Source organism: Alexandromys fortis, unplaced genomic scaffold, assembly GCF_014885135.2.
Source record: "Alexandromys fortis isolate MF-2015 unplaced genomic scaffold, M_Fortis_MF-2015_v1.1 scaffold_54, whole genome shotgun sequence".
NCBI lineage: Eukaryota > Metazoa > Chordata > Mammalia > Rodentia > Cricetidae > Alexandromys > Alexandromys fortis.
Window position 1 is genome coordinate 2,632,897 of NW_026067958.1, and position 24,594 is coordinate 2,657,490.

The 24,594-nt window shown below is 43.2% G+C and overlaps 1 protein-coding gene across 5 annotated transcripts; it reads left to right on the forward strand.

Moving 5' to 3' along the window:
• Positions 1-11,916: 11,916 nt before the first annotated feature.
• Positions 11,917-24,362, forward strand: Bmi1 (BMI1 proto-oncogene, polycomb ring finger). Of its 5 annotated transcripts, XM_050152708.1 has the most exons (14): positions 11,917-12,111; positions 13,379-13,490; positions 13,608-13,671; positions 13,767-13,801; positions 14,401-14,460; positions 21,190-21,320; positions 21,637-21,733; positions 22,248-22,303; positions 22,393-22,443; positions 22,590-22,698; positions 22,776-22,815; positions 23,096-23,194; positions 23,402-23,482; positions 23,570-24,362. In XM_050152708.1, exons 1-14 carry the CDS (start codon positions 11,973-11,975, stop codon positions 23,897-23,899), a joined length of 1,404 nt encoding a protein of 467 aa, XP_050008665.1. In that variant the 5' UTR covers positions 11,917-11,972; the 3' UTR covers positions 23,900-24,362. The 5 variants fall into 5 exon arrangements, with proteins under 5 accessions (XP_050008665.1, XP_050008666.1, XP_050008663.1 ...); XM_050152706.1 differs by lacking the exons at positions 11,917-12,111; positions 13,379-13,490; positions 13,608-13,671; positions 13,767-13,801; positions 14,401-14,460 and adding an exon at positions 16,392-16,839; XM_050152707.1 differs by lacking the exons at positions 11,917-12,111; positions 13,379-13,490; positions 13,608-13,671; positions 13,767-13,801; positions 14,401-14,460 and adding an exon at positions 16,998-17,197.
• The last annotated feature ends 232 nt before the right edge of the window (positions 24,363-24,594 follow it).

The following is a 24,594-nucleotide window of genomic DNA, read 5'->3' on the forward strand; positions in this document are numbered from 1 at the left end:
AGAAAGAGGAGCAAGAAAGAAGGAGAGGAGGACATCAGGGGCCAGCCACCCAAGCGTCTAGCCGGCCCGCCCGCCCGCCAGCCAGCCAGCCAGCCAGCCACCCAGCCAGCCAGCCAGCCAGCCAGCCAGCCAGCCAGACACCCACCCACCCAGACAGCCAGCCAGCCAGACAGACAGCCAAGCATGGAGTAAGAGTGAAAGTAAAATATACAGCAGTAAGAAAAGGAAAAGGCCCAGAGGCAAAAGGTAGTTGGGATATGTAGTGATATTTTGTTTTTGCTTTAACAAATAAAGCTTGCCTGACATTCAGAGTACAGAGCTAGCTAGCCACGAGTTAGCCACAAAGGCTAGGCAATGGTGGCACCTTTAATCCCAGTACTCGGAAGGCAAAGGCAGAAGAAGCTCTGTGAGTTTAAGGACACCCTTGGATACACAAGATCGATCTAGTCTGAAAGAGGATCAGAGTCAGATGGTGGTGGCTCAAACCTTTAATCCCAGAACTAGGGAGGTGGAGACAGGAAGGCTTGACTGGATGGAGAGAGGAATATAAGGTGGGAGGGGACAGGAGGTCATGTCATTCAGCCTGAGGATTTCTGGAGACAGGATCGCCCATTCGGTCTGAAGAATCGGCAGAGGTAAGAACTAATGGCTGGTTGCTGTGCTTCTCTGATCATCAGGTAAACTTTATTTGTTAAAGCACAAACAAAATATCACCACGGAGATAATTTTAGAAAAGCCAGCAAGAAACAAGCCAAGCTAAAAACCAGGCATTCATAAGTAAGTATAAACCTCCAAGTGTGATTTATTTGGGATCTGGGTGGCGGACACCTCAAAAGAACAAAGAGTCAAAGAGAAAAAAATAACAAACAACAACATTGTATTTTCCTTAATAATAAATCACATAATTATTCAAGCATCTTTAACAAAAATTTGATAACTTTTCCCTAGGAGAATGGTGAGCTATTATAATGCATGAAGTTGTGACGGCTGCTATGACGGGAGTTCCTGGTGATCAGCTTGACGGTCTCTGGAACGAGCTACGCTCCAGGAGTGGAGGACACATTGTGAGAGTGTTTCTGCTTGCTTTGAAGTGGGTAGACCTTTGGGGTGGGACGACACAGGCTTTTGATCCAGATCGGGAGGCCGGATGACACACCTTTAATCTCGGCTACACCTTCTGCTGGGAGTCTATGGACAGACTTGGAAGAAGGACAGTTTTGCTCTTTGCTTGGTTGTCCTCACCTTGCTAATACATTCACTCTTCACTGGCATTAGAGCCTATTCTTTGAGATTCCAGCATACATAGACCAGCAACTGAGATACCCAGCCTTGTGGGGCTGAGCAGCTACTAGATTCCTGGACTTTTTGTATATATATGTGACTCTAGAGAACCCTGACTAATGCAGCTACTCTCTTGTTACTGTGTTTTATTTAGTTAGGATGGAGATTTAAATATTTTTGCTTATCTCAGTCCCCAGGACCCACATGGTAGAAAGAGAGAATCCTCACCAGTGAATTGTATTTCCACATGACACACTGGGCCATACACACACACACACACACACACACACACACACGAATACATAACTAAGCAAATGTGATTTAAAAGTGATGGCAGACATGACGGCTCATTAGTACAAGTCTTACAGCCTGACTTTAGACAGTAGAACCCAGATAAAAGTGGAATGAGAGAACCACCTTTATAAACTGTCCTCAGACCTCCACATGGGTACAGCACATGAATGTCTACACACAGATGATCCACACTCTCACACACTAAAAAATAAATAATTTTAGATTAAGTATTGTCATAAGGAAAACTCTACAAAATTCTGATGCCAATTCTACAGAACAGCTTTCTTTCTTTCTTTCTTTCTTTCTTTCTTTCTTCCTTTCTTTCTCTCTCTCTCTCTTTCTGATGAATTTTCTTTATTTTTTTCCTTTTATTAAAAATTGATTTTTCTTCCCATAATATACCCTGATTATGGTTTCCCTCCCCCTACTCCCCCCCAGTTCCTCCCCACATCCCCTCCCCTCTAGATCCACTCCTTTCTGCCTCTCATTAGAAAACAACAGGTTTCAAAGATAAAACAGAATAAGCTAAAACAAAAACTAACACATAGGAATTGAACAAAACAAATAAGCAGAAGGAAGAGAGGTCAAGAGAAGGTACCAGAAACAAGAGACCTGCGTGTTCACGCTCTCAGGAATCTCCTAAAAACACTAAGCTGGAAGCCACAACACATACACAGTGACCTGGTACAGACCGGTGTGGGCCCTGTGCTTGCTGCCTTGGGCTGGGCTCCGAGTTCATCTGAGCTTCCGTCACGTTGATTTAGAGCCTTGTTCTCTTGTGTCCTTGGTCCCTCTGGCTTTTACAGTTCTTTTTGCTTCCTCTTCTGCGTGTTTCCCTTTGCCTAGTAGCTGCTCAGCCCCACAAGGCTGGGTATCTCAGTTGCTGGTCTATGTATACTGGAATCTCGAAGAATAGGCTCTTCTGCGTGGCCTGAGAGGAGGGATTTGATGAAGATAAACCTTTGAGGGCTGAGTTGAAACAGCTTTCTTTTCTTTCCTTTTCTTTTTTTCTTTTCTTCCCTCCCTCCCTTCTCTCCCTCCCTTCCTCCCCTCTCCCCTCTTTTATTCGAGACTAGGATTCTCTGTGTAACCCTGGATGTCCTGGAACTTGATTTGTAGACCAGGCTGTCCTCAAACTCATTGAGATCAGCCTGCCCCTGCCTCCTGAATGCTGGGATTAAAAGCATGCACCATCACTGCTGGGCCTGGAATTGCTTTTTTAAATTAATTTTTTTTTTCATTTTCAAGACAGGGTTTCTCTGTATAGCCCTGGCTGCCCTGGACTCGCTTTGTAGAGCAGACTGGTCAGAGATCCACCTCTCTCTGCCTCCTGAGTGCTGGGATTAAATGTGTGTACGACCACACCTGATTTAAAATATTTATTTATTTAGATGGATCTTGTATAGCTCAGGCTGGCTTCAAATTCTCTATGTAGTTGAGAAAGATCCTGAGCACGTAGCCCTCCTGCTTCTGATTTCACATGCTGAGATCACAGGATGGACCCTACATCTGTGTCTCCATATGCTGAGATCACAGGATGGACACCCACATCTGTATTTTCACGTGCTAAGATCACAGGATGCTTTGTGAGACGCTGGAGATTAAACCTGGAACTCTGTCCTTAGCCCTCTGCCAACTGAGCTGCATACTCGGCTTTCTTTGCCGGTGCTGGGACTCTCTCTGCTGGGGTGGGGGGGAAGGGGGTTGCTATACAAATCATTCACTCATTGAGCTGTACTTCTAGCCCTGGTGACTTCTTTTTTAAGATTTATTTATTTTACCTTTTTTATTTGTATGGGTGTCTTGTCTGCATGCATGTTTGTGCAACACATGCATGCAATGCCCACACAGGCCAGAAGAGGGTGTGTGATCCCCTAAACTGGGGTTCAGAAGGTTTGTGAGCCACCATGCTGGGCTGGGAACAAACTGCCTGTTCTTTGAGAGAAGCTGGTGCTCTTATGAGCACTGAACCCTTTCTTCCACCCACGGAGACTTTTCTAAAAACCACGTTAGGAATCATATTGATACTGTGTATTTAAAACTGACCAAGATTGAACACTATTTTCTAGAATTCTAATAAAGGGCACTAAGAGAAAAGGCCTAAGCAAATACAATTAGCTTGTTTTTAAATCATTTACGTCAATGGACAGACATTTGTGGCTGAGGTAAATATTTGAGTCTGTTACTTATGACACATGCTGCCCCTCCACGCACAGGATGTTTGCTTTCGAAATGACTACTCTCCTATAGTTGCTCTTGATTTTAATTTAACAACAGACTATTATTATGACTCAACTTAAACATTAAATGTACTGTCTCTATAAACAGACAAATATTGATCATAGCAACGTAGAAATAAAGAAATAAGAAATAAACTATAAATTAACTTAAAAGTATCAGTTTGAAGATTCTCTATAATCATTGGTTAAAATAGTTCACAAAAGATGTAGCCTTATATTTTATTTACATTCGTTTTGTTACCAAAACAATCTAAGGTAACTTCCAAAAACTATATAAAATGTATGTAGAATATTTTTTCTATGGTTATTACTAACAAATAAAAAAATCAGTATTTACCAACATTTCTAGTGCATACTACTAAAAGAAAGACTTGTTTAAATGTTTTTCTTTAGATTCGTTTGTTTTATGTGTTTGAGTGTTCTGCTTGCATGTGTACATGTGTACCCCATGCATGCCTGATGCCTAAGGTGGTCAGAAGAGGGCATTGGATCCTCTGGAACTGGAGTGATGGATGGTTGGGAACCACCATGTGAGTGTTGGGAACTGAACCCAGATCTTACCAGCTGAGCCATCCCTCCAGCCCAAGAAACACAGGCTTGCAGAAGAGAACGCACAGTGTCTAGAGTAGTTTATGGAACAAACCTGTCCTTTTCACTGTTACCTGTGGTCTCATGAAACTATTCTTCATTTTTATCCACAAACACATGTATGACACTATTATTATTCTAGAAAAACCAATGATTTTCTTCTACTATCTAATATATATTTATATGTTATACTTGGGATTATATATGTTTATATATTATATATCATTGTTATATGTTTACCTATTATATTTGGGCTTTATTTAAAATTCTCTGTCTTGAGTTAAGAAAAGTTTAAAAGGGCCAGGCATGGTGGTGTATACCTTTAATCTCAGCACCTGACAGGCAGAGCCAAGCAGATCCCTGAGTTTGAGGCTAGCCTGGTCTACATAGTAAATTCCAGCACAGCTAGGGTACACAGAGAAACCCTATCTCATAAATATAAATAAATAAGTAAATTAAAATAAAAATTAAGAACACTTCACTGTTTTTTAAAGAAGCAAAGTAAAGCTTATGAAAATTCAGAGTGTCCGGGATCTCTCACTCCATACAAACTCAATCATCCATATTATTATTATTCTCGGAATTTTTTATTTCTTCACCTGTATTTTTTTTTTTTTTTTTTTTTTTTGTTGTTTGAGACAGGGTTTCTCTGTAGCATTGGGGCCTGTCCTGGAACTAGCTCTTGTAGACCAGGCTGGCCTCCAAACTCACAGAGACCGCCTGCTCTCTGCCTCCCGATAGAGAACTATAAATAAGGTTTAAATTGTTATCTTATGATGATTTTAAGGTACTCCAAATGATTAAAAAAAGCCTGTGGAGTTGAATAATTTCATAAATATTGGTAATAAAAGTCCAAGTTTCTAATTTCATGGATTAAATTGACTATATAATACAATTCCCCATTTCACCCTGTTAACAGTTAACAATATTTTCTTGGTATTTTATTACATTAAAAAGTTTTTATGGGCCCGGGGATGTAGTTCAGTGGCCGAGTAATTGCCTAGCCTGCAAGACCCTCAGTTTGAACCTGAGCTCCAGACAGGAGAAGAAAAAAAAAAAAAGGAAAAGAGTTTGTAAACTTTGCTTCAACCCAATCTTTTTCCTTAAAATACAGATGAAAATGCTTGCACTGAAAGTGCTTGCACAGAAAATGCTTGCACTAAAAGTGCTTGCACAGAAAATGCTTGCACAGAAAATGCTTGCACTAAAAGTGCTTGCACAGAAAATGCTTGCACAGAGACTTCTAGCCTGGGTTTGGAACTTGTGCTTACTTAGCAAGCACATGGCCCTGGATAAATCTCCAGGAGCACAAAGAAAACAATTCTAATCTAGAATGTAACATTTGAAAAAATTACAGCATTATATTTTAAAGCTCAATAAACCAATGAAACTAAGAGAAAAACCTGAGTGCCGGGGACGAAACAGTAGGAAAGTTGTATCTGTTTTGTGCTTGCTTTCTCAACAGTCAAAAAAGATGTTTTGAAGTTTTTATAACGATGCAAAGGCTGTTCAGAAAAATTCTATCCATGAGGAAATGTGAGAACGTGGAGACACTAAGGTTCTCTAGAAATTACTTTTTTGGCTGAATTGTTTACAAAATTGTTTCAGGTCTATGTTTTACTTTGAAAATAACTTATTCATTAACAATCATAATTAAAATGTTAAGTTCTCGACCAGTATTATTTTAAATTGTATATGTATTTCAAAAATTCTAAAACTTCTGTCTACTGTCAGCAACAGTCTCCCTGTAACGTATATAACCTGTCGCTTCTCTGGGCTGCTCTAAAGCACCTTGGACACCTAGGCGAGGTCATCAAGTCCATCTTCGTCAAGCTGCAGAGTGCAGACTTGTGATGGAGGGTTCTTCAGAGTCAAGTTCCCACTAGAAGGTCCACATCTCGCAGAAGTGGGGCTTCAGCAAGCTTCATGTAGGTGGGTTTGAAGATATGGTTGCCAAGCTCATCCCTGATGGCTTTGGGAGTCAAATACCCCCCCCCCATTATATCATGGTTCCCCGGAAAGGTAAGCTCTGCACCCCTGAGGGCTTCCACCGCTGAATTCTACACCCCACCAAAGCATGCTCATTAATAAATCTCACATCTATCCTGAAAACAAACAAACCTTTTTTCTGGACTTTTCTTTGCTAAGCTCTTTCAAAATCTTTTCATTTTTGTGGGTTTGTTTTTTGCTATGTTAGGGGTCTGATCTAGGGCCTTGTATGCTCTCAGCAAGTGTTCTGTTGCTGAGCTACAGCCTCTGTCTCTTTTAAAATTTAATTTTCTTTTAAATGCTTATTTTAAGTGAGTTCAAAGTACATTTAACATAGTCTTTTTAGTGTTTATAATGCATTTAATTCAAACCATCCCTTCTACATGTAATGTTCCTGCTGGAATGTATCATTTGATAAGTGAATATAGTCAACTCCTGCAGGTTATAAACAAGGACAGAGTCTCGTTATCTGAGATTTCATCTATAAAACATTCCTTTCCCTTTTCTCGGTTTGTTTTGATTTTCCTTTGAAAACTTAATTTCATTGATTAAAATAAATGAGACTATTTACACTTTAAATTTTAATATATGAAAAGCATGTTCTCAAAATGCAAACTTTAAAAATTATTGCTATAGGCAATGATATTACCTGGCAAAGGCTTATTTGTTTGTGTTTTGCTGGAATTTATGGATCTGATCAAAATTCCAATTTCTGAGGCCTGAGAATATATCTAGCAGCCAAGAGGGAAGATATGGTCAGAGGCCTGTTGTGGCTAAGATGTGAAACACCTGGAAACCAAAAGGCTTCTGGGCACTGCAGTTGCTGATCCTGCTCCGTGGGAATCTGCAGCTAAGGAAGTCTTAAGGGAAGATAAACCTAGTTCATCTCTCTCCTTCCCATTCACACCCACTTCTTATTTTTAATTCACTCTCTTCCTTTATCTCTTAAAAATATCCTGACAATGTAGTGGACAGCCTGACCCGTGAGGACTTTGATATACTCATCAGCACAGACTTATCCCCACGTGTCTGCGCTTCAGTTTCACCCTCAGCTGAACCACGGTCATAGCTGACACCCATCAGTGATGTGGGAAACTGAAGCTGTGATCTTCATAATTCAAACACGCGTGCACGCACGCACACACACAGAGGCAGAGAGGGACAGAGAGACAGACAGAGAGACAGAGAGAGAGGCAGAGAGAGACAGACACACACACAGAGACAGAGAAAGGGGCAGAGAGAGACAGACACACACACACACACAGAGACAGAGAGACAGAGAGAGAAAACTGTGCTATTGAGGGCCTATGTTCATTGTCTAACTAGAGTACTTAGTCTATTTTCTAGAACTTGCTAGATGACTGACCAACTCCTAATTATTGTCACAGCTGTTCACGGGTGATAGAAATAAAATCGATGTTGTTTCAGGAGTAAACTTGCTTTTAACACCTTTTTTTTTTTTTTTTTTTTTTTTTTAAAGGTAAGTAGCTCTGCCACTTCGGCCACTTGATGAGTTTAAAGACAAATTAGTGCTTCCCATTAGTGCGGAAAATCCAAGACACAGAATGCTCTCTTCCTCATTTCTTCCTAGTTTCCTCACCTCTAAATTAAAATTTGCCTTCATCTTTGATAACTGACATTTGCTCATTTCCATTTTCTTCTCACAAAGCATTTCCTCATTTCTCTTTCACAACGCTGGCGCGTGTCACTCAGATATTCCCACGTAACTACTGTTTTGCTTTAAAGTAAGGACTTCGGCATCTTTGTATAAGTTACCCTGAAGCCCTAAAGGGAAGGAATTATTTACTAATATGCAGAAAGCCGGTCTAGTTGCAAAGACTTGATACTACAGACATGTACCTTGGTGCCCACACAAGTCCCTTTAGTTTCACACTCTTCTTACTCTTTCTCTAGTAACTGACAGAGCCACACTGGCCCCCGTGGCAGCAGGTCCCACATTTCAGACACACAAAAGATTTGTCATGATCTTGACTACAGAATTTCCTATTTGCAACTTTTTACAAAATTTGTTCCCTTCTTTCAGGAAAGGCCTTGAGATGGTCCTTTAAAAAAACATATCTTATCAGCGTGATGTTTTAGACTTTTTGAAACTTAGAATTAAACTAATTTTCATTTTTGTTCAATTTTGAAGTTCTTATACTTTATATGCATTCATTTAAAATGAGAGATAGTACAGAATGGTGAAAAATCTTATCAAAATGAAATTAAGCTATTTAGTATTTAATTTCAATGCCTTAAATTAAAATTTAAGGAGAAAAACCAAAATGCTTGTGCCGAATCACAATCATGACTTTTCTGAGTGCTTTAGAGAACTTGTTTTCATGGACTTCTGCCCCTGTGGTTCTAATTTCTTTAAGTCACCTCACATTTCACCTTTCCTCCCATGTTGACTCTGACTCCATTGAATTTAATTTGCATTTTGTTCTTAAATACACATATAAGGACTAAGTTAGACTACCTTAAGGAAATTGTTCTATTCATCTAAATTAATTACTGTAGCAATGGCTGTTTTAGAAATTATTTGAGATTTCATTTTATATTTAACTTGAAAATAAAAGCTTTAGCGCCTCCTCTTAATATTCATGTCACTTGAACTCTGAAATGTTTTTGACCTCAGCTACTCAAAGGTCATGCATAACCCAGTTAAAGTCCTTTAAACTGTCCAGTTACAGTAAAGGACAATGGAAAAAACCAATAAATTCTATTTTCACTAGTGAAATTGTCAAGAGTTTATTATAATTAATCATCAAAGAAAACATATTGGGAACAATAAGCAAAATGGTATTTTTTTTGTTTTGTTTTGGGTTTTGTATGGGTAATCTTTAGATATTTGTTGCCTTCTTCTCTCTGCTAGAACGAGCAGGTTGTTTGATGGGCAGGAATCAAATAGGCCCTCTTTCCTATAGTCTGGCAAACTTTGGCATATCTTGTAGGCCTTCCTGAATATTAGCTTTGATTTCCTGTCCACAGATGTCTAATGGCCTCTTTAAACTACAGGATACCTCCTCTCAGTTTGCTTTGCACAAAAGCAGAAGTACTTGTTCACCTAAAAAATGTTTCTTAATTCATAAAACTAACAAATGTACAACGCTAAGAACTTTGGGGAAGGCTTATCACAGAGATCATATTAAAGTCCAGGTCAACTGTCATTGTAACGGCAGTGCAGTGGCCAGCACTGAGTTGCTAAAACAAACAGAATGTTCAAAGGATACAATATTCTCTGAAACTCTAAAACATGCTTTTAAAACTGATGCTTTTGAGTTCTTGAAATAATATCTAGGTTCTTAAAAAGTAAAACGAATTTATCAATATGTGGTACTTCAGTATTTGTAACAATAGAAGCAAGGTACATTGTTGACAGGAAGATGTTTGAATGCTGTTATTTTCAGCTCCCCCAAAGTCTTCTTTTAAAATGCCCTTTGCGGTCAGACACAGTCCATTGGCTTTGAGTCTGCAAAAATTTGAAAAGTTTAATGAAGTTTGGTTTCAGCCTGGAAACAAAACTGTTAAGTACTTATTTGCTCACTTTGAGAATGTTTTTCAGTTTCTAGCAACATAAAATGCATTGATTTTATGACTGTGGCCAAAGAAGTTTAAGGCATGACTTTGGATGCACATGTCTCTATACATGGCAATGGCTTGTCAAAGACACACATGTCATTAAATGAAATATTTAGTCCTGTGTCTTCACCAAGGGGAATACAAAGAGATTTAAATGGTAAGTGTTAGAGTAAGAAAACCCAGTTATTAGCATGAGAAAACATTATGGTTAAATTTTTGGGAGAGCTGGAAATGCAACCATTTTTGGGGCCTAACGCATGACTCTCTTGATACAGAGGAGCCATACCCTCTGTGCACTGGCACGTGGGCAGGAGGGTGATGTGAGGGCTTTGCCACGTCAACCCCTTGTTTGCTACTCTTTCCAACGACAGCATTTCAGAAGCCCATGCTCACGCATTCATCTTTCCATTTTTGATTCTAGACTATGATCAGAGCTATCAGCTCTAATTCTATTTGAATGCTAACGCTCGGTGGTCCTAAAATGTGTAATAAACAGAATGTTTCGGTGTTGTTAATATTAACATATAGAAGGTTCTGCCCTGTAAAATCAAGTTATCTCGAAATTTTTCAACTGACATTTGCAGAATTTAAAAAGAAATAGAGACGTGGAAAGAAAGAAGAGCACAATTACTACGTGTTTGTTTCCTAAGAACCCTAAGGAGACTTCTAAGCCTTCCCCGCTGGGTTCTCACCTGGAGACCACTGCTCCTGCTTTCAAAGCTCGGCTGAGCAGCGCTATTCAGCTTGTTGGAGGTAAAAAACATCGCGTGCTGTTATTGTGAAGTGGGGTACTGTCCACACGTCGGTGAGTCGTGGCGTATTGACTTCATTCATTAATAACCTTTCCCCCACAAATAGGCACCGAAATTAAGGCAAACAAGAGTGGTTCATGTTGAATCTGACGTTATGTGTTATTTCTCCGGAAGAGTAAAACACGTTTCTTGTTCCATGGCCCTTTCCTCCATCCTTCAAAAACTGGATTTTTTTTAAGTTCTCAAACTCTCTTGATTAAAAAAAAAAAAGCCTAACGTATTTTCACTTCGTGGTTTTCTTTACAAAGAACTATTCTTGTTCTCCTAAGCCAACTTCGTAGTAAAAAAAAAAAAAAAGGGATGGGGGGAGTTAAACTTTATACAGGATTTGTCTTTGAAGTTATGGGTATCTGAAAAGGTAACTCATTTCTACTGCAGATTTTGCCGTTCCTAACCGTACTTTACTAAGATAACCATCTCATATATATTATGAAGACTCTACTGAGTAATTAAAGCCACGGACGTAATAAGTTTAGGAGCACAGAATTTATATGACAGAGTGCGTTTGAAAGATATTTATATGAAGTAGCATATAAAAAATTTAATAATCCTGTCAAATATGTTCATGAATAATTTATTAATCTGCCAATTGTTAAGTACGGCGCGCTCACACCCGCTCTTTATGCCTGTGTCTCCGTGCACGTAACACAGGAATCTACTGCCATATTCCTGAAATGACAAAGACGAGGTAAAATTGGTGTATTTAGCTGTCTACAGCCCCGCAAAAGGGCAGCGCTGCGGGTTAGGTCGGCGAGTAAGACACGCAGCAGTCTCCCGCTGTCCCGAAGCCCCGCTTCTCGCCGCGGTGGCGGAGGACAGATTCCTTGCCTCCCAGCTCCGGGCCCCTTGGGGACAGAGCGGGTGCGGTTCCAGGTGAGCGCCAAGCGAGTCCACTGGGCGTCCTCGGTCGCCGAGGCCGAGGCCAGCGGCTCCCAGAGAGTAGGAAAGGCCGGCGCGCCCGGGGGCAAGGCCCGCAGAGCGGCCGAGGCCGAGAGGCCCAGCCGCCGCTCGAGCTTGGCCCGAACCCTCCCGAACCTCCTCGAGCCTCCTCCCGAACCTCCCCGAACCGTCCCGAGCCATCTCCGAACCTCCCCGAGCCGCCCGCCCGCGGGCGCGCGCGGCCGATCAGCTGGGCGCGCGTCGCGAGTCACGTGGTGCGCATGTCGAAGGTCACGGCGCGCTCACAATGGAGCTCTCCGAGTATGTGCAGAGAGGCTTCCAGACGCTGGCGGATCCCGGCTCCTTTGACTCCAACGCCTTCGCGCTTCTCCTCCGGGCGGCTTTCCAGAGCCTGCTGGACGCCCGGGCGGACGAGGCCGCGCTAGGTAAGCGGCTCGCCCGCCGCCGTGGCCTGGGCGGAGGGGCGCCCGGCAGAGCCGCCAGCCCGGCGCCGTGGGCACAGCCCCGGCCCCGGCAAGTCCCCGGGCTTTGCCCGGCGCTCGGCCCGAGTGTGGGGACCCGAGCGGGCCCTGAGCGCCCTTCTGCCCCTGCAGGGCACCTGCAGGCGGCCGGCCCCACGCTCCTGGCCTGGTTTTCCTGCCAGTCTCTTTGTTCCTTTGTAAAGCCGCCTTCAAGTCTTGTTTGTGGCCTAAATGTGTGGGGTTTTCAGCCTTCTCGGAGCCGCGGCTGTTTTGACACTTGGACTTCAACTGGGGAGGTCCTGTGATTCAGGCTCCCTCGGCTGGACTGGAGGGGGTTGAAAAGGGTCAGTTTCGGCTGGGTCAAACAGCATTGACATTTTCCACCTAGAGAACACCTCCGGATCCTGCGATCACTGCAACACTGAAGTTGTGTGTTAAATCCAGCTTCCCCTCCCAGAACCTTCAAGTAGGGCGCATAATGTTTTTTGTTCTGCAGCGGTTACCAGGAAGAGAGACAGTTTTAAATGTCTGTCTGGTGGCATTATGCCGTTGTCATGGATTAAGAGCGTACTTTAAGACAAATCACTTCTAGGTTATTTCCTTAAATGTATCAACACAATTCAGATCTGTTGTGTCTGTCCCCCGCCCCCACCCCTCACCCCCGGTTTCATACTCGACACTTGGACAAAAAGTATGAAAGTGGAAGCTGTTCTTCAAGCAAAAAATAGTAACCACCACCTGGGTTAATCTCGGAGAGGTGTGTGTGTGTGTGTGTGTGTGTGTGTGTGTAAATAGTGCGATTTTGAAATTTCTGTTGTACATTCTAATGTATGCTATTTTCCTGTCAAGCTTCCTTGGTGTATTTATGTCCACGGAACCAATTACTCTTAAAATGTCATTTTTTGAACATCGTTCATTTTGAAATTTACATAATGTAAACTACCTTCAGTTTCTCCTTTGCTTTCAGTCCATCCAGCAACCACTGCCCTTTTTCTTTGAGGCCTGGTATTTTTAAAAATATTGGGATAAAAATAAAAGGTGATGGAAAGAGATTGACAGCACATTATTGTATTCTGTTTATTGTTGTGCACCTGACCTTGTTCATCCCGTTCATTTACACTTGAATTTTTGTTACCTTTTTTTTCAAAGGAAGCTTTACCCAAACCAAAATAATCCCTCTTAGGGACAGGGTCTAAAGAATTTGTAATCATTAGCAATTAATTTATTTTAGATCACCCAGGCTTGAAACACATCGACCCCGTGGTTTTAAAGCATTGTCATGCAGCTGCTGCAACCTACATACTGGAGGCAGGGAAGCACCGGGTTGACAAATCCACTCTAAGGTACAGGCTTTATCTAAATGCCCATTTACTTTGTAGGTGGTATCTTTGCAATTGTAACGTCAATCAGTTTTTAAAGACAGAGACTAAAACATTGGTTTCCCTCTCCCCACCCCCCAGCACTTACCTAGAAGACTGTAAATTTGACCAGGATCGGATAGAAATATTTTGTACGGAATATCAGGTTACATACTTTAAACTTTTAAATTAGCAATTAGTCCCCTTTCCCCTGCTCTTGTTTGTAAAAATGTGTTTTCTTTCTTTTTTCCCCCTTCCCAGAATAATAAGAATTCTCTTGAAACCCTGCTGGGAAGGTAGGTACTGTATTAGGTGACAAGCTGGGGCACTTTTCACTTGTGGGTAACGAATAGAGCGTGCTGGTGTGAAACAAAACAGGGCCAAAAAATCCTGGGATCCTAACCCAAAATAAAAGGGCCAAAGGGTGTGTGGACCAGTTGAAGTTAGACTAATGTTTTTAAAGATAGAACTTGATATAACCTTAGATGCTTTTACTCTTTGGAATCTAATGATGAAGTTGAGCAGAACTTTAAGTTCAAAGTGGGATGAAGGGGTTGAGGAGAGAAGACGTGGTTTAGTAGACACTACAAAATTACCATTGTCTTTCAGTATAGGCAGAGCTCTCCCTCATGTAACTGATGTTTCCTGGCGCTTGGAATATCAGATAAAGGTAAAGTTTAACAAACTCTTTGTAGAGGGATATAGGGAACTTTCTTTTTTTTAGGTTAAATCCTAGTGTTTTCTGTTCTTTTAGACCAATCAACTTCATAAGATGTACCGACCTGGATATCTGGTGACCTTAAATGTAGAGGTATGTACAGATCCTGGTCTACAAGTTCATGTACAACAAAAGTTTTCATTGCCTTCTAATAAAGAGCATTTTTTTCTTCCATAGAACAGTGACTCCCAGTCCCACCCAGAGATTAGCTTTAGTTGCAGCATGGAACAGTTACAGGTACAGTATCAGGATCTCTGAATATGCTTTTTCCTGTTTGAGAACTGTAGTCCACCTATCATCAGATAATGAAGGTTGGTTCAGGGTTTAATGGCAAAGGGAGAATGGAAAGCAGAAATGTAGCAGATTTTTAAAAAAGTATTTTTAAAAAGTATTTTTAAAAGTATGATAGTAATATTTTCAATAGCATGTATTTGCTGTTTTCTCTAATTAAAATAGACTTCTCAGTACAATTTATCATGTGTCTGATTCATCAAAACTGAGCAAAAATAAGAACAAGGGTTTAAAATGCCTTTCACAAAGTAATCCTCCAAAGCTGTATTTTGAAAGCTGTAGTTTTAAATTACTCTATAAAGGGAAAGTCACACAAGTTCTTAAAACTGTTTATATTGTTAATGTAAAACTGAAGAAACTGAATTTTCGTTGACTGATGGATATAACAACGAATTTCTTTCTTACCAGTTAAATAAAGTGAAGATCATCCCTGGAAATTTGATGAAATTGAATATTCCAGAGACATCTGCAGCCATTTTATTGTAAATATTAGCGAAATTTTAAAAGGTTAAGAAATGTGTGTGAATCAGAACCTTTCTTAGAGAAATTGAGACATGACTTAGATATTCTCTGGCTGCAAAAATTTTGTGAGAAATTCTCTTTTAATTAGAACTTGAATAGCTGATTCGAAGACAAGGTCCTGTGGTTAAACTCCCCTGTAAAGACTCGTTAGGTGTTCTTCCGACTTTTCTTCTTGCCGCTGCCTCCAAATTGGGTGCTTACTTACTTGTATCCCAAAATTGTGACATGAGTGTACATCTTTTAGGACTTGGTGGGAAAACTTAAGGATGCTTCAAAAGGCCTGGAAAGAGCAACTCAGCTGTAACTTGGGACCCCAGGAGCCCAGAGGAAAAGCAGATGAGCCTTGCCTCCTGCAGGACCCTGGGAGCTGGATGTCATTTTCAGGAGAAAAAGAGCGCCCTTTCGAAGTTACGACACCCATTAAGTTTTGACACTTTTTTACACATGTGAAATGGTTAGGAGAGAAACTCTTAAGCATCTGAATTTTCAGTATTAGCAAGCATTCCTTTCTGAGCGTTTTGAAGCCCTAACAAAGTATCGGTCCCTGAATAAATAAGGTGGTGTTCCCACCGAAGGGCGGTGTTCGGTCTGGAGTTTGTGTGTGAGTGACGACTGTGTGTGCGAAGCAGCTCCGAGTGGCGCGGCCTCGGGACGCCCGCCTCCCCGGGTCAGGCGCCGCGGGAAAGGTGTGCGGGGAGCCGCGCTCGCAGCCGGGGACGGCCCGTTACCTGCTCCCGGCCCGCCCGACCCTGCGCGCGGAGCCAGCCCGGCCGCTCCCCGCGCGCGCCTCTCCCCGGCCGCCAGCGGGCGGGGCGGCCGCTGTTGTTTCCGCGGGCCTGAGTCGGCGCAGGTTCGGCGGGGCCGAGCGGGGGCAGCGGCCGGGCGCCCCCGGCGGCGGGCCCCGCGGACGTGTGCGCCGCGAGCGGGAGACACGGTGGGGGCGGGGCGGGGCGGCGTGCGGGGCCGAGCGGGCCGCGCCGAGAGGAGAGGGCGGCGTGTGGCGCTGTGGAGAAATGCCGCCGTCGCGGCCGCGGCGCGCAGCGAGGGGAGGGGGCTGGGCGCGCGGCGCGCAGGGGAGGGGGCGGCCACGGGCCCGACTACACCGACACTAATTCCCAGGCCGCCCTTAAGGAATGAGGGGAGCACGTGACCCGGCGGGGGGCGGGGGGAGGGGGCGGGCGGACTCCGAGCCATTTTGGAGCCGGTGTCAGTTTCCACTCTGCCTTCAGCGGTGCATTTTTTTCCACCCTCCCCTCCCCCTCTTCATCCTTCCTCCCCTCCCCCGCCTCCCCGCCCGCACGCACACTCGGCGCCCCCCGCCCGCCCGCCTCCCCCACGCGAGTCTGAAATAATAATCGTAGTATTAAAGGCAGAGAGCGGGCGAGACAATGGGGAGGTTGGCGAGGGAGCCCCGCGCCGGCTTAGCAACACCTCCCAGCCCCGCAGAATAATACGGCTCGGCCCCTCCGCGCGCCCTCCCCCGAGCGCGGCCGGGAGGCGGCGGCTGCGCCGAGGAGGAGGAGAGGCCCCGAGGAGGCGGCGGCGGAGGCCGCTCGGAGGCGGAGGAGGCCGCGCGGGAGGAGGAGGCCGCAGCGCGCAAGCAGGAGGCCGGCGGGGGAGCGGCATGAGCCGAGCGCGGCGGCCGCGGCTGTTCTCGGCCGCGCTCGGTGCCCATTGACAGCGGCGGCGGCAGCTCGCTCCAAGATGGCCGCTTGGCTCGCATTCATTTTCTGCTGAACGACTTTTAACTTTCATTGTCTTTTCCGCCCGCTCCGATCGCCTCGCGCCGGCCGCTCTTTCCGGGTACGTAGGAGGCGAGGCGCCGGCGGGCCGTGGCCGGGGACTGGTGGGGGTCGGGGCGGTATGGGGGGGGGCGGCGGAGCTGACAGCGTGGGCAACCGGCCCGCGCCCCGCGCCCGCGCCCGCGCGCCCGCCACCTCCCGCGGCGCCGGACGCCCCGCAGCCCGCACCAGCGCCGCCCGGCCGCGCTCCAGCCGCTCCAGCCGCCGCCCGCGCCCGACCGCGCCGCGCCGCCCCACGTTTTAGTTCCCCGCTCCCCCGAGCGCCCCCCGGCACCCTCGCGCCGCACATGGTCCCCGAGAGCGGCACTTGTGTCTTCAGCCTGCGCGGCTCCCGCGGCCGCTGCGCCCTTTGTTGAGAGGTAGACTTTGCTGAAATGGGGACGGGATCCTGAGATCGGGCGCTGCCTGGGTCCAGTGTCTTCCCTCCTCTCCTGAAGAAAGGGCTCTGGAGGTCTTTGAACCTCCAGGGAACGCCCCCATTTTATAGGGATGGGTACTGTGGGGGGCAGCGATCCCGACGAGGTGGGTGTTAGGATGGGGAGAGCCCGGACAAAAATGTTATTAACTTAAGTTGGAGGGACACTTGTGTGAAATTGGATGGCTGGTAAGATGGCGGTTCCCAGTTGTTTCCAAGGTCTTGTGCATTTGTGTTGGAAAGGGTAAAGTTTTCAAGGTGTTATTTGTTGGGAGTCCTGGACAGGGGTACCATACGTACTTGGGGCGAGCTCTCCAGGAGGTGGGCATTTCAAATTTAGAGCTTTGTTTTGGCGTGAAGACGGCGACTGGTCGTTAGCCTTGCTGAAGGCTCCCTTTCTCTGTCCACTTCTTTCCCCCCCCCATTTTTCTTCTTTTCCTTCGAAGACACTGCAACTTTGCCCTGTTCTGTGGGATGCGCAGAGACTCGTGGCTTAGGTCCACCGCGTTGTATAGATTTTACTAAATGTCAGCATAGGTCATGCATAGGGGATGCTTTGAGGAAGGAGTACTAACGCATTGATTGCTTATGTTTACGTAGTCATTTGGACTTGACAGCACTGGAGCGTGATCTTTTCCCCAGAGCTTTACAGTTAATAATTGGAAATAAACAAGGAGAGAGACTTTGATCATTCCCAATTGCAATAAAAGGATTTAGTGGGCTTAGTGGTCACGGTTCAATATCTGAAAGAGAATTGACTGTTAACCCCTTCCCTTAAAGTAGGCAAAATTTCGGGCATATTTACCCAAATGATGTATGATGTTAGCTCAACCTATTTTTATAGGAGACCCTCCCCCTCAACCTTTGGAAACGCATCGTAAAATGTAGTAAAGACTTGATCCTAAAGGATGTAAATTGTTGACGGCATGTGTGTAACCAAGTTGTGAGACTATGTAGTAACATTGGGTCTTAAATAGACGAGTGACAGAATTTCTCAGAGGTTGATTTTTTAAGTAAATAGATATAGATATATCCAGTTCTTTTCCATATATCTCCTACGAAAATGCAGTATTTGAAATTACCTACCAGGGCAAATCATACTCTTGTAATAATAACTTAAAGCTATGTAAAAGATTGTGTATGCATGTGTAGACACTCAAATATGGTCACATACAAACTTTTGTAAGCCAAGTGAGCATTTAGATGTATTTGATAAGTCCATTAATGCTCTACCACTGAGTTCTTGGACGTACGTTAAGTATCCTAATAGGCAGAGTTCTCTCCATGAGTCAAGTCACCTCCAACTTTCCCCTCCTGGCATTTGAGCAGTGAGCCCCCAGAGGGATTATGGAGTTCATTTGCATTTCTTAGGTTGCAGTCAGTAAACTGATTGTTACCATAAGAGCTTGCTTCTGTTTTCCATCATTTTGACCTTACTGGTGTTAGGCCTCCAACTAAAAACTGACAGCTCCTACTGAGTAAGCTATAAAGGCATGTTTTAACTATTGAGTATTTTCAGCGTTGTATGCTTGTTGTATTTTTACTGGCTTACAGGCTCTCTGGTGCAAGAGATTGTTTCTTAAGTTTTTACCAAGCATTCCAGAAAATCTTTATTAGGTTGTCAGTACTGTCCAGTAAGATAAAATGATGAAGAATTGAGGTTTGTATCAATAGCAAAGTGATACTTGATTAGTACTATGAATGGTTATAGGAAAAGGGGCCAGATTATTTTCAACTGAGGTAAGAGAGTTGCATGAATTCCAATTTAAGGTGAATTTGAGAGCCTTTGGTCAAGTTTGTGTGCCTGAAATGTTCCAGGGTAATTAGTGATCACCTTCTATGGAGGCTCGAGTGTTCTTTGAGTTAGTATTTGTACTTAGGTAATAGAATGTGCCTTGTGTAACATGGGGAGAGGCAGGCCCTTTGGTGAACCTATGGTGCCTGCTTTGTAGGTTGTGCTTTCTTGCCTAGGCAGAGTATCAATCAGCCTTGCTGGCCATCTTTCTAGGAAAGACCCTGTGGTCTCACCCGGGGAGTTTCCTTTGAGCAGTAGGCAGAGGTCTTTAATCACCAGGTATGGTTGCATTAGGATCTTGCTCCTCTTTAGAGGCATGATTCCACCCACACCTTCTCTACTACTTAAATCGGTGCTATTTGTTGACAGTACTCTAAACAAGTAATAAAGATGCTCTCTGGTTGAAGTCACTGAGCTTTGTGTTTGGGCCATCTTTTAGGACTCACTGTTAGTTCCAGCCATTGGGGTATGCTTCTTGTTATTTTCCTCATCTGTATTAAAATTTCCTTAAAATTAAAGCCCCATTGCATTTTCCTAAAAATTATACAAGTTCCTATATTTCCAATACAGACAGCTTTGAGGCTGTATTTCAGCCAGGTGTAGAAAGGTCAGCCTTGGTTAGAAGTCTGCAATGAATGAAAGGGTAGTAATTGGAGCTGCATCCCACAGCAGTACACTGGGTAATTGACTTCCCTGATTACTTTCTGCTGTGACGTTGCTGACAGTTCTCAGCTGTGAGTTTTCTAAAATGTATCTGTTGGGATTACCATTTATTCATCTTGTGAGTATTGTATGGAAGTTAGGTGAGAAAATAGCATTTGTTTTTCCCTTCCAATCTTTACTCTGCATTTAGCTTTGGGAATGGGATGGTCACATGGCTTTTTACATGTTGTCACTATCCTACCCACTAAAGTAGTTTTTCTTGCCTCCAGGGTAGTTTATTCAAACGGAGGTTTGTCCCTCCTCTTCTTGTAAAACAGACTTCAGGATTTAGCCCTTCCAAAAACTTTGCACGGCTCATCTGATCTACTGGAGGACTTATTAGAGAAGGGAACCTTAGAGGTTCAGTTCAATAAATGTCTCTGCAACTCGAGTCTTGTCGGGTTGGAGCTAAGTGCACAGTTGGCAATTCTCAAAAGATCTCTAAGTGAAATTTCTGACGAAGTGATTGCTAACAGGACAGACAGAAGAAAAAAAAACCGGCAAGATAAGAAAGTAGCTCTTCTCTCCCAGTGGATGTGGAAGAGATCCGGAGAGTGTCTGGAATGACCGGTACACTCTCTTTGGGGCTGGGACTGCGGTGGCGGTCACCCGAAGATCCGCACCCTACGACCCAGCCCCGCCCCTCCCCCCGCACCCGCCACCCCGCACGCCCGAAGAGGCTTGGCTTGGCCAGCTCCTCGCAGAGTTGCAGCGGTGGCCGGATGCCAAGTGTAAGTGTAAGTTGCTATGGAAACCCCAACAGAGGCGAGTTCCGAATCCGGAGCAAGACCTAGCCCGGGGCACCTCGGGATCCGCCCCTCACATCCCGCTGGTGTCCGCAGCGCCCAGGCCTCTGGAGAGGCCCACGAGGTGCTTCTGTTCTCGGCACCCAGTCCGGAAATGCCAGGGATGCAGGAGGCAGCACCGAGTGCTTTCTCTTTGTGGGGCCTGAGCCCTGCCAGGTTCTGGTTGTTTGAGCCGTCTGAAGAATCCCGAAGTTTTTGACTGGAGGACCTGCAGGAAATTCCACAGTAAATTCGGAGACTTAGATCAAGCGCCAGTGACTTGTAAATATCTGCGGGGACTGCATGGTGTCTGAAGAGTCTCCTGGTGTCTGAGGAGTTGGAGGACAGATGGAAGGAAGAGACTTGAATCCACCCAGCTCCCAGCCCCCATTCCAGACCTTTTCATCTCGCTCCTGGAATGACCTGAGAGGCCAGAAGTAAATTTAGTTGGATCTTTTTACACCATTTCGGTGGAGGTTATTCTGATCTCATTAGTAAATTCCTTCTGTGGAAAAACGTTTGGAGAGTCCAGCTGTACAGTGTTAAACAAATTTTATGAACTACCCAGCGTTTTAGGGTATACAGTTACTGAAGAGTTGTGGAGATCATCTGAATCTCTCTTTGAATTATAGTCAATATTTTTGTGTCTTGCAGGATCTTTTATCAAGCAGAAATGCATCGAACAACCAGAATCAAGATCACTGAGCTAAATCCCCACTTAATGTGTGTACTTTGTGGAGGGTACTTCATTGATGCCACTACTATAATAGAATGTCTACATTCCTGTAAGTACATGTTAGCCTTCTTGTGGCTGTATAGTTCACAGCTCATTCTGGATGCTAAACTAGCAACATTCTCACATTCCTTGGAAATGTTAGCACACAGTTGTGGGGTTTTCTTTCTCTTACATGTAGTGATTTGTTGCTGGTTTTGTTACAATTAGGCAGTATGTAGTGTTCAGGGTATTCATTGGTTTCACTTTTTTACTTTGAGAAATACCTTTGTCATTTCCCATCCTTGAATTTTCAGTTCTGATAGTTTTAATGCTTGAACCTTTATTTTCCACACTTACAAAAAAATTTTCTATGTTTCTCTTTCTAGTCTGTAAAACATGTATTGTGCGTTACTTGGAGACCAGCAAATATTGTCCTATCTGTGATGTCCAAGTTCACAAAACTAGACCACTACTGAATATAAGGTAGGAAAATGCTGAAATTTCTTGGTGGTAATGGTTACTGGAATTGCATAATTCACAGGCAGGGAAGGCATCCTTGTTTTTGCTTTGAAGGAAATTTATTCTTTAGTCTTAATCTGATATGTGTTCTTTCTGGGGGATAGGACTTTAATTTTTTGCCATCTTAATGAAGACTATGTTTTGACAAAGCTCAGTGTTATTCCAGTGTTCTAAGGTGTCTTTTCTGCCCTTTAAAACTAGTTTCCCTGTTTTGTGCATTGCCTTATTGATTTAATGATGGACAAGAATAATTTTCCAATGTTCCCATATTCCTTTCTGTGTTCTTAGTTACACGACAGACAGGCAGCTTCCTTTGATTCAGTGGGTGTGAAGAACTACTAAGCACCCTCACTGTTTCCTTACCCCTGTTCTTTTGCACTGTATCACAATCAGTAAAATAACCACAACACAAAAAAATACCAAAAGCTTAAGAACATTTCTAGTTTTGCCATATTAATTGATTCTTACTCTTTTTCAGGTCAGATAAAACTCTTCAAGATATTGTATACAAACTAGTTCCAGGGCTTTTCAAAAGTGAGTAACTTGATTAAATAAATTTTTAAAAAACGTTGGTTTTACCTGTTGTGCCATATTTCTGTATTTCCCCTTCCCGCACCTTTCAGATGAAATGAAGAGAAGAAGGGATTTTTATGCAGCTCATCCTTCAGCTGATGGTAAATTGTGGTGGGACAAAAGATATTTTATTTGGGGAGGAAAATTTATTAATAATTTATTGGGTCTACTCAAAATTAACCCTTCTATCCTCTTATATACAAAATACTCAGTTTTTTAAAAATCAAATTTCAAAATGTCTTTATAGCATCCAATGGCTCTAATGAAGACAGAGGAGAAGTTGCAGATGAGGATAAGCGAATTATAACTGATGATGAGATAATCAGCTTGTCCATCGAGTTCTTTGATCAGAACCGGTAAGTTCTGCAGGAAATGTGTGCCAGGTAATGCAGTATTAGATTCTTGGTCTCACCAATCATTGTCTGTCTCTTAGGTCAGATCGGAAGGTAAACAAAGAGAAGTCTAAGGAGGAGGTATGTCCACATTACAAAAACACATGGGCCTTTGGTTCTCCATTTTATGTTGTCCTTTACAATACTCTGGAGTCATGTGATGGTGTTAAATGGCCAAATAGTGTTGGAAATTTGTTGATTTAGTGTTTTTAATAATAAATTCCAATTATATCTAGTTGAGAGTTTTGTTGCATTTTGGTGTGGATATTAGTACCTTTTATCATATTTAGGCAATTCAAACTTTCTTTTTACCTGAAGGTTAGGAATTGGGAGAAAATTATTTTTGTAAATGTGCTTATAGGTGAATGATAAAAGATACTTACGATGCCCAGCAGCAATGACTGTGATGCACTTGAGGAAGTTTCTCAGGAGTAAAATGGACATACCTAACACTTTCCAGGTACCCACCCCATGCATTTCATGTAGATTCTTACATTGTTTATTTTTTGGTTCTGCACCTTAAAAAGCAATACAAAGAAACCTTAAATTTGGTGGCAAAGTTTAAGATATCTCTTAAAATAGCTGGTGAAGATGCTTTTAAGACTATTTTGGATTATATTTAGTGTTTGTCTTTTTGTCACTGAATACCTGAAATATACTTCAATAGATTGATGTCATGTATGAAGAGGAACCTTTAAAGGATTACTATACACTAATGGACATTGCCTATATTTATACCTGGAGAAGAGTAAGTAGCTCTCTACCCTTAGCTCATGTTGGCCAAATTCATGTAAAGAATTGAGAGTGATAATTCTTTTTCTTTTTAACTTTGTAGAATGGCCCACTTCCTTTGAAATACAGAGTTCGACCAGCTTGTAAAAGAATGAAGATGAGTCACCAGCGAGATGGACTGACCAATGCTGGAGAGCTGGAAAGTGACTCTGGGAGTGACAAGGCCAGCAGCCCAGCTGGAGGTGTTCCCTCCACCTCTTCCTGTTTGCCCAGCCCCAGTACTCCAGTGCAGTCTCCTCACCCACAGTTCCCTCACATTTCCAGTACCATGAATGGAACCAGCAACAGCCCCAGTGGTAATCACCAATCTTCCTTTGCCAGTAGACCTCGAAAATCATCAATAAATGGGTCATCAGCAACTTCATCTGGTTGAATCCTGAGACTGTTAAAGAAAAGATTTTTCAGCCCCTGATTTAGATACCTTCATCCATTACAGCTTTATAGATGCTAATACATGTGACTATTGTCCAGTTTGCTTTCTTTTGTAGTGACATTAAATTTGGTCATAAGAGATGGACTAGATGTGATACATCATCACATGGATGTTAATTGAAAAGAAAGGTTTTTTCTGTAAAGAATTGGGTTTGAGAAGGCAGGCAAGATTTTCTGTGTTAGGAAAGATGGGGAATGGTTTCTGTGCCATTGTTCGGATTTGGAAATGCTCTGCAGTGGGTAGAAACATTGGGCCGTAGTTTGTTAATCCCAACCAATGCCTACATTACATTCTCTTTGATTGTTCTTGTTATTATGCTGTTTTGTGAACCTGTAGAAAACAAGTGCTTTTTATCTTGAAATTCAACAAATGGAAAGAATAAGCATAGAATAATGCATTCTATGTAGCCATGTCACTGTGAATAACAATTTCTTGCATATTTAGCCATTTTAATTCCTGTTTGATTTTTACTTCTCTGTTGCTACACAAATGATCAAAGGAAACTTCAGTTTTACAATCTGTATGCCTAAAAAGCGGGTACTACCGTTTATTTTACTGACTTGTTTAAATGATTCGCTTTTGTAAGAATCAGATGGCATTATGCTTGTTGTACAATGCCATATTGGTATATGACA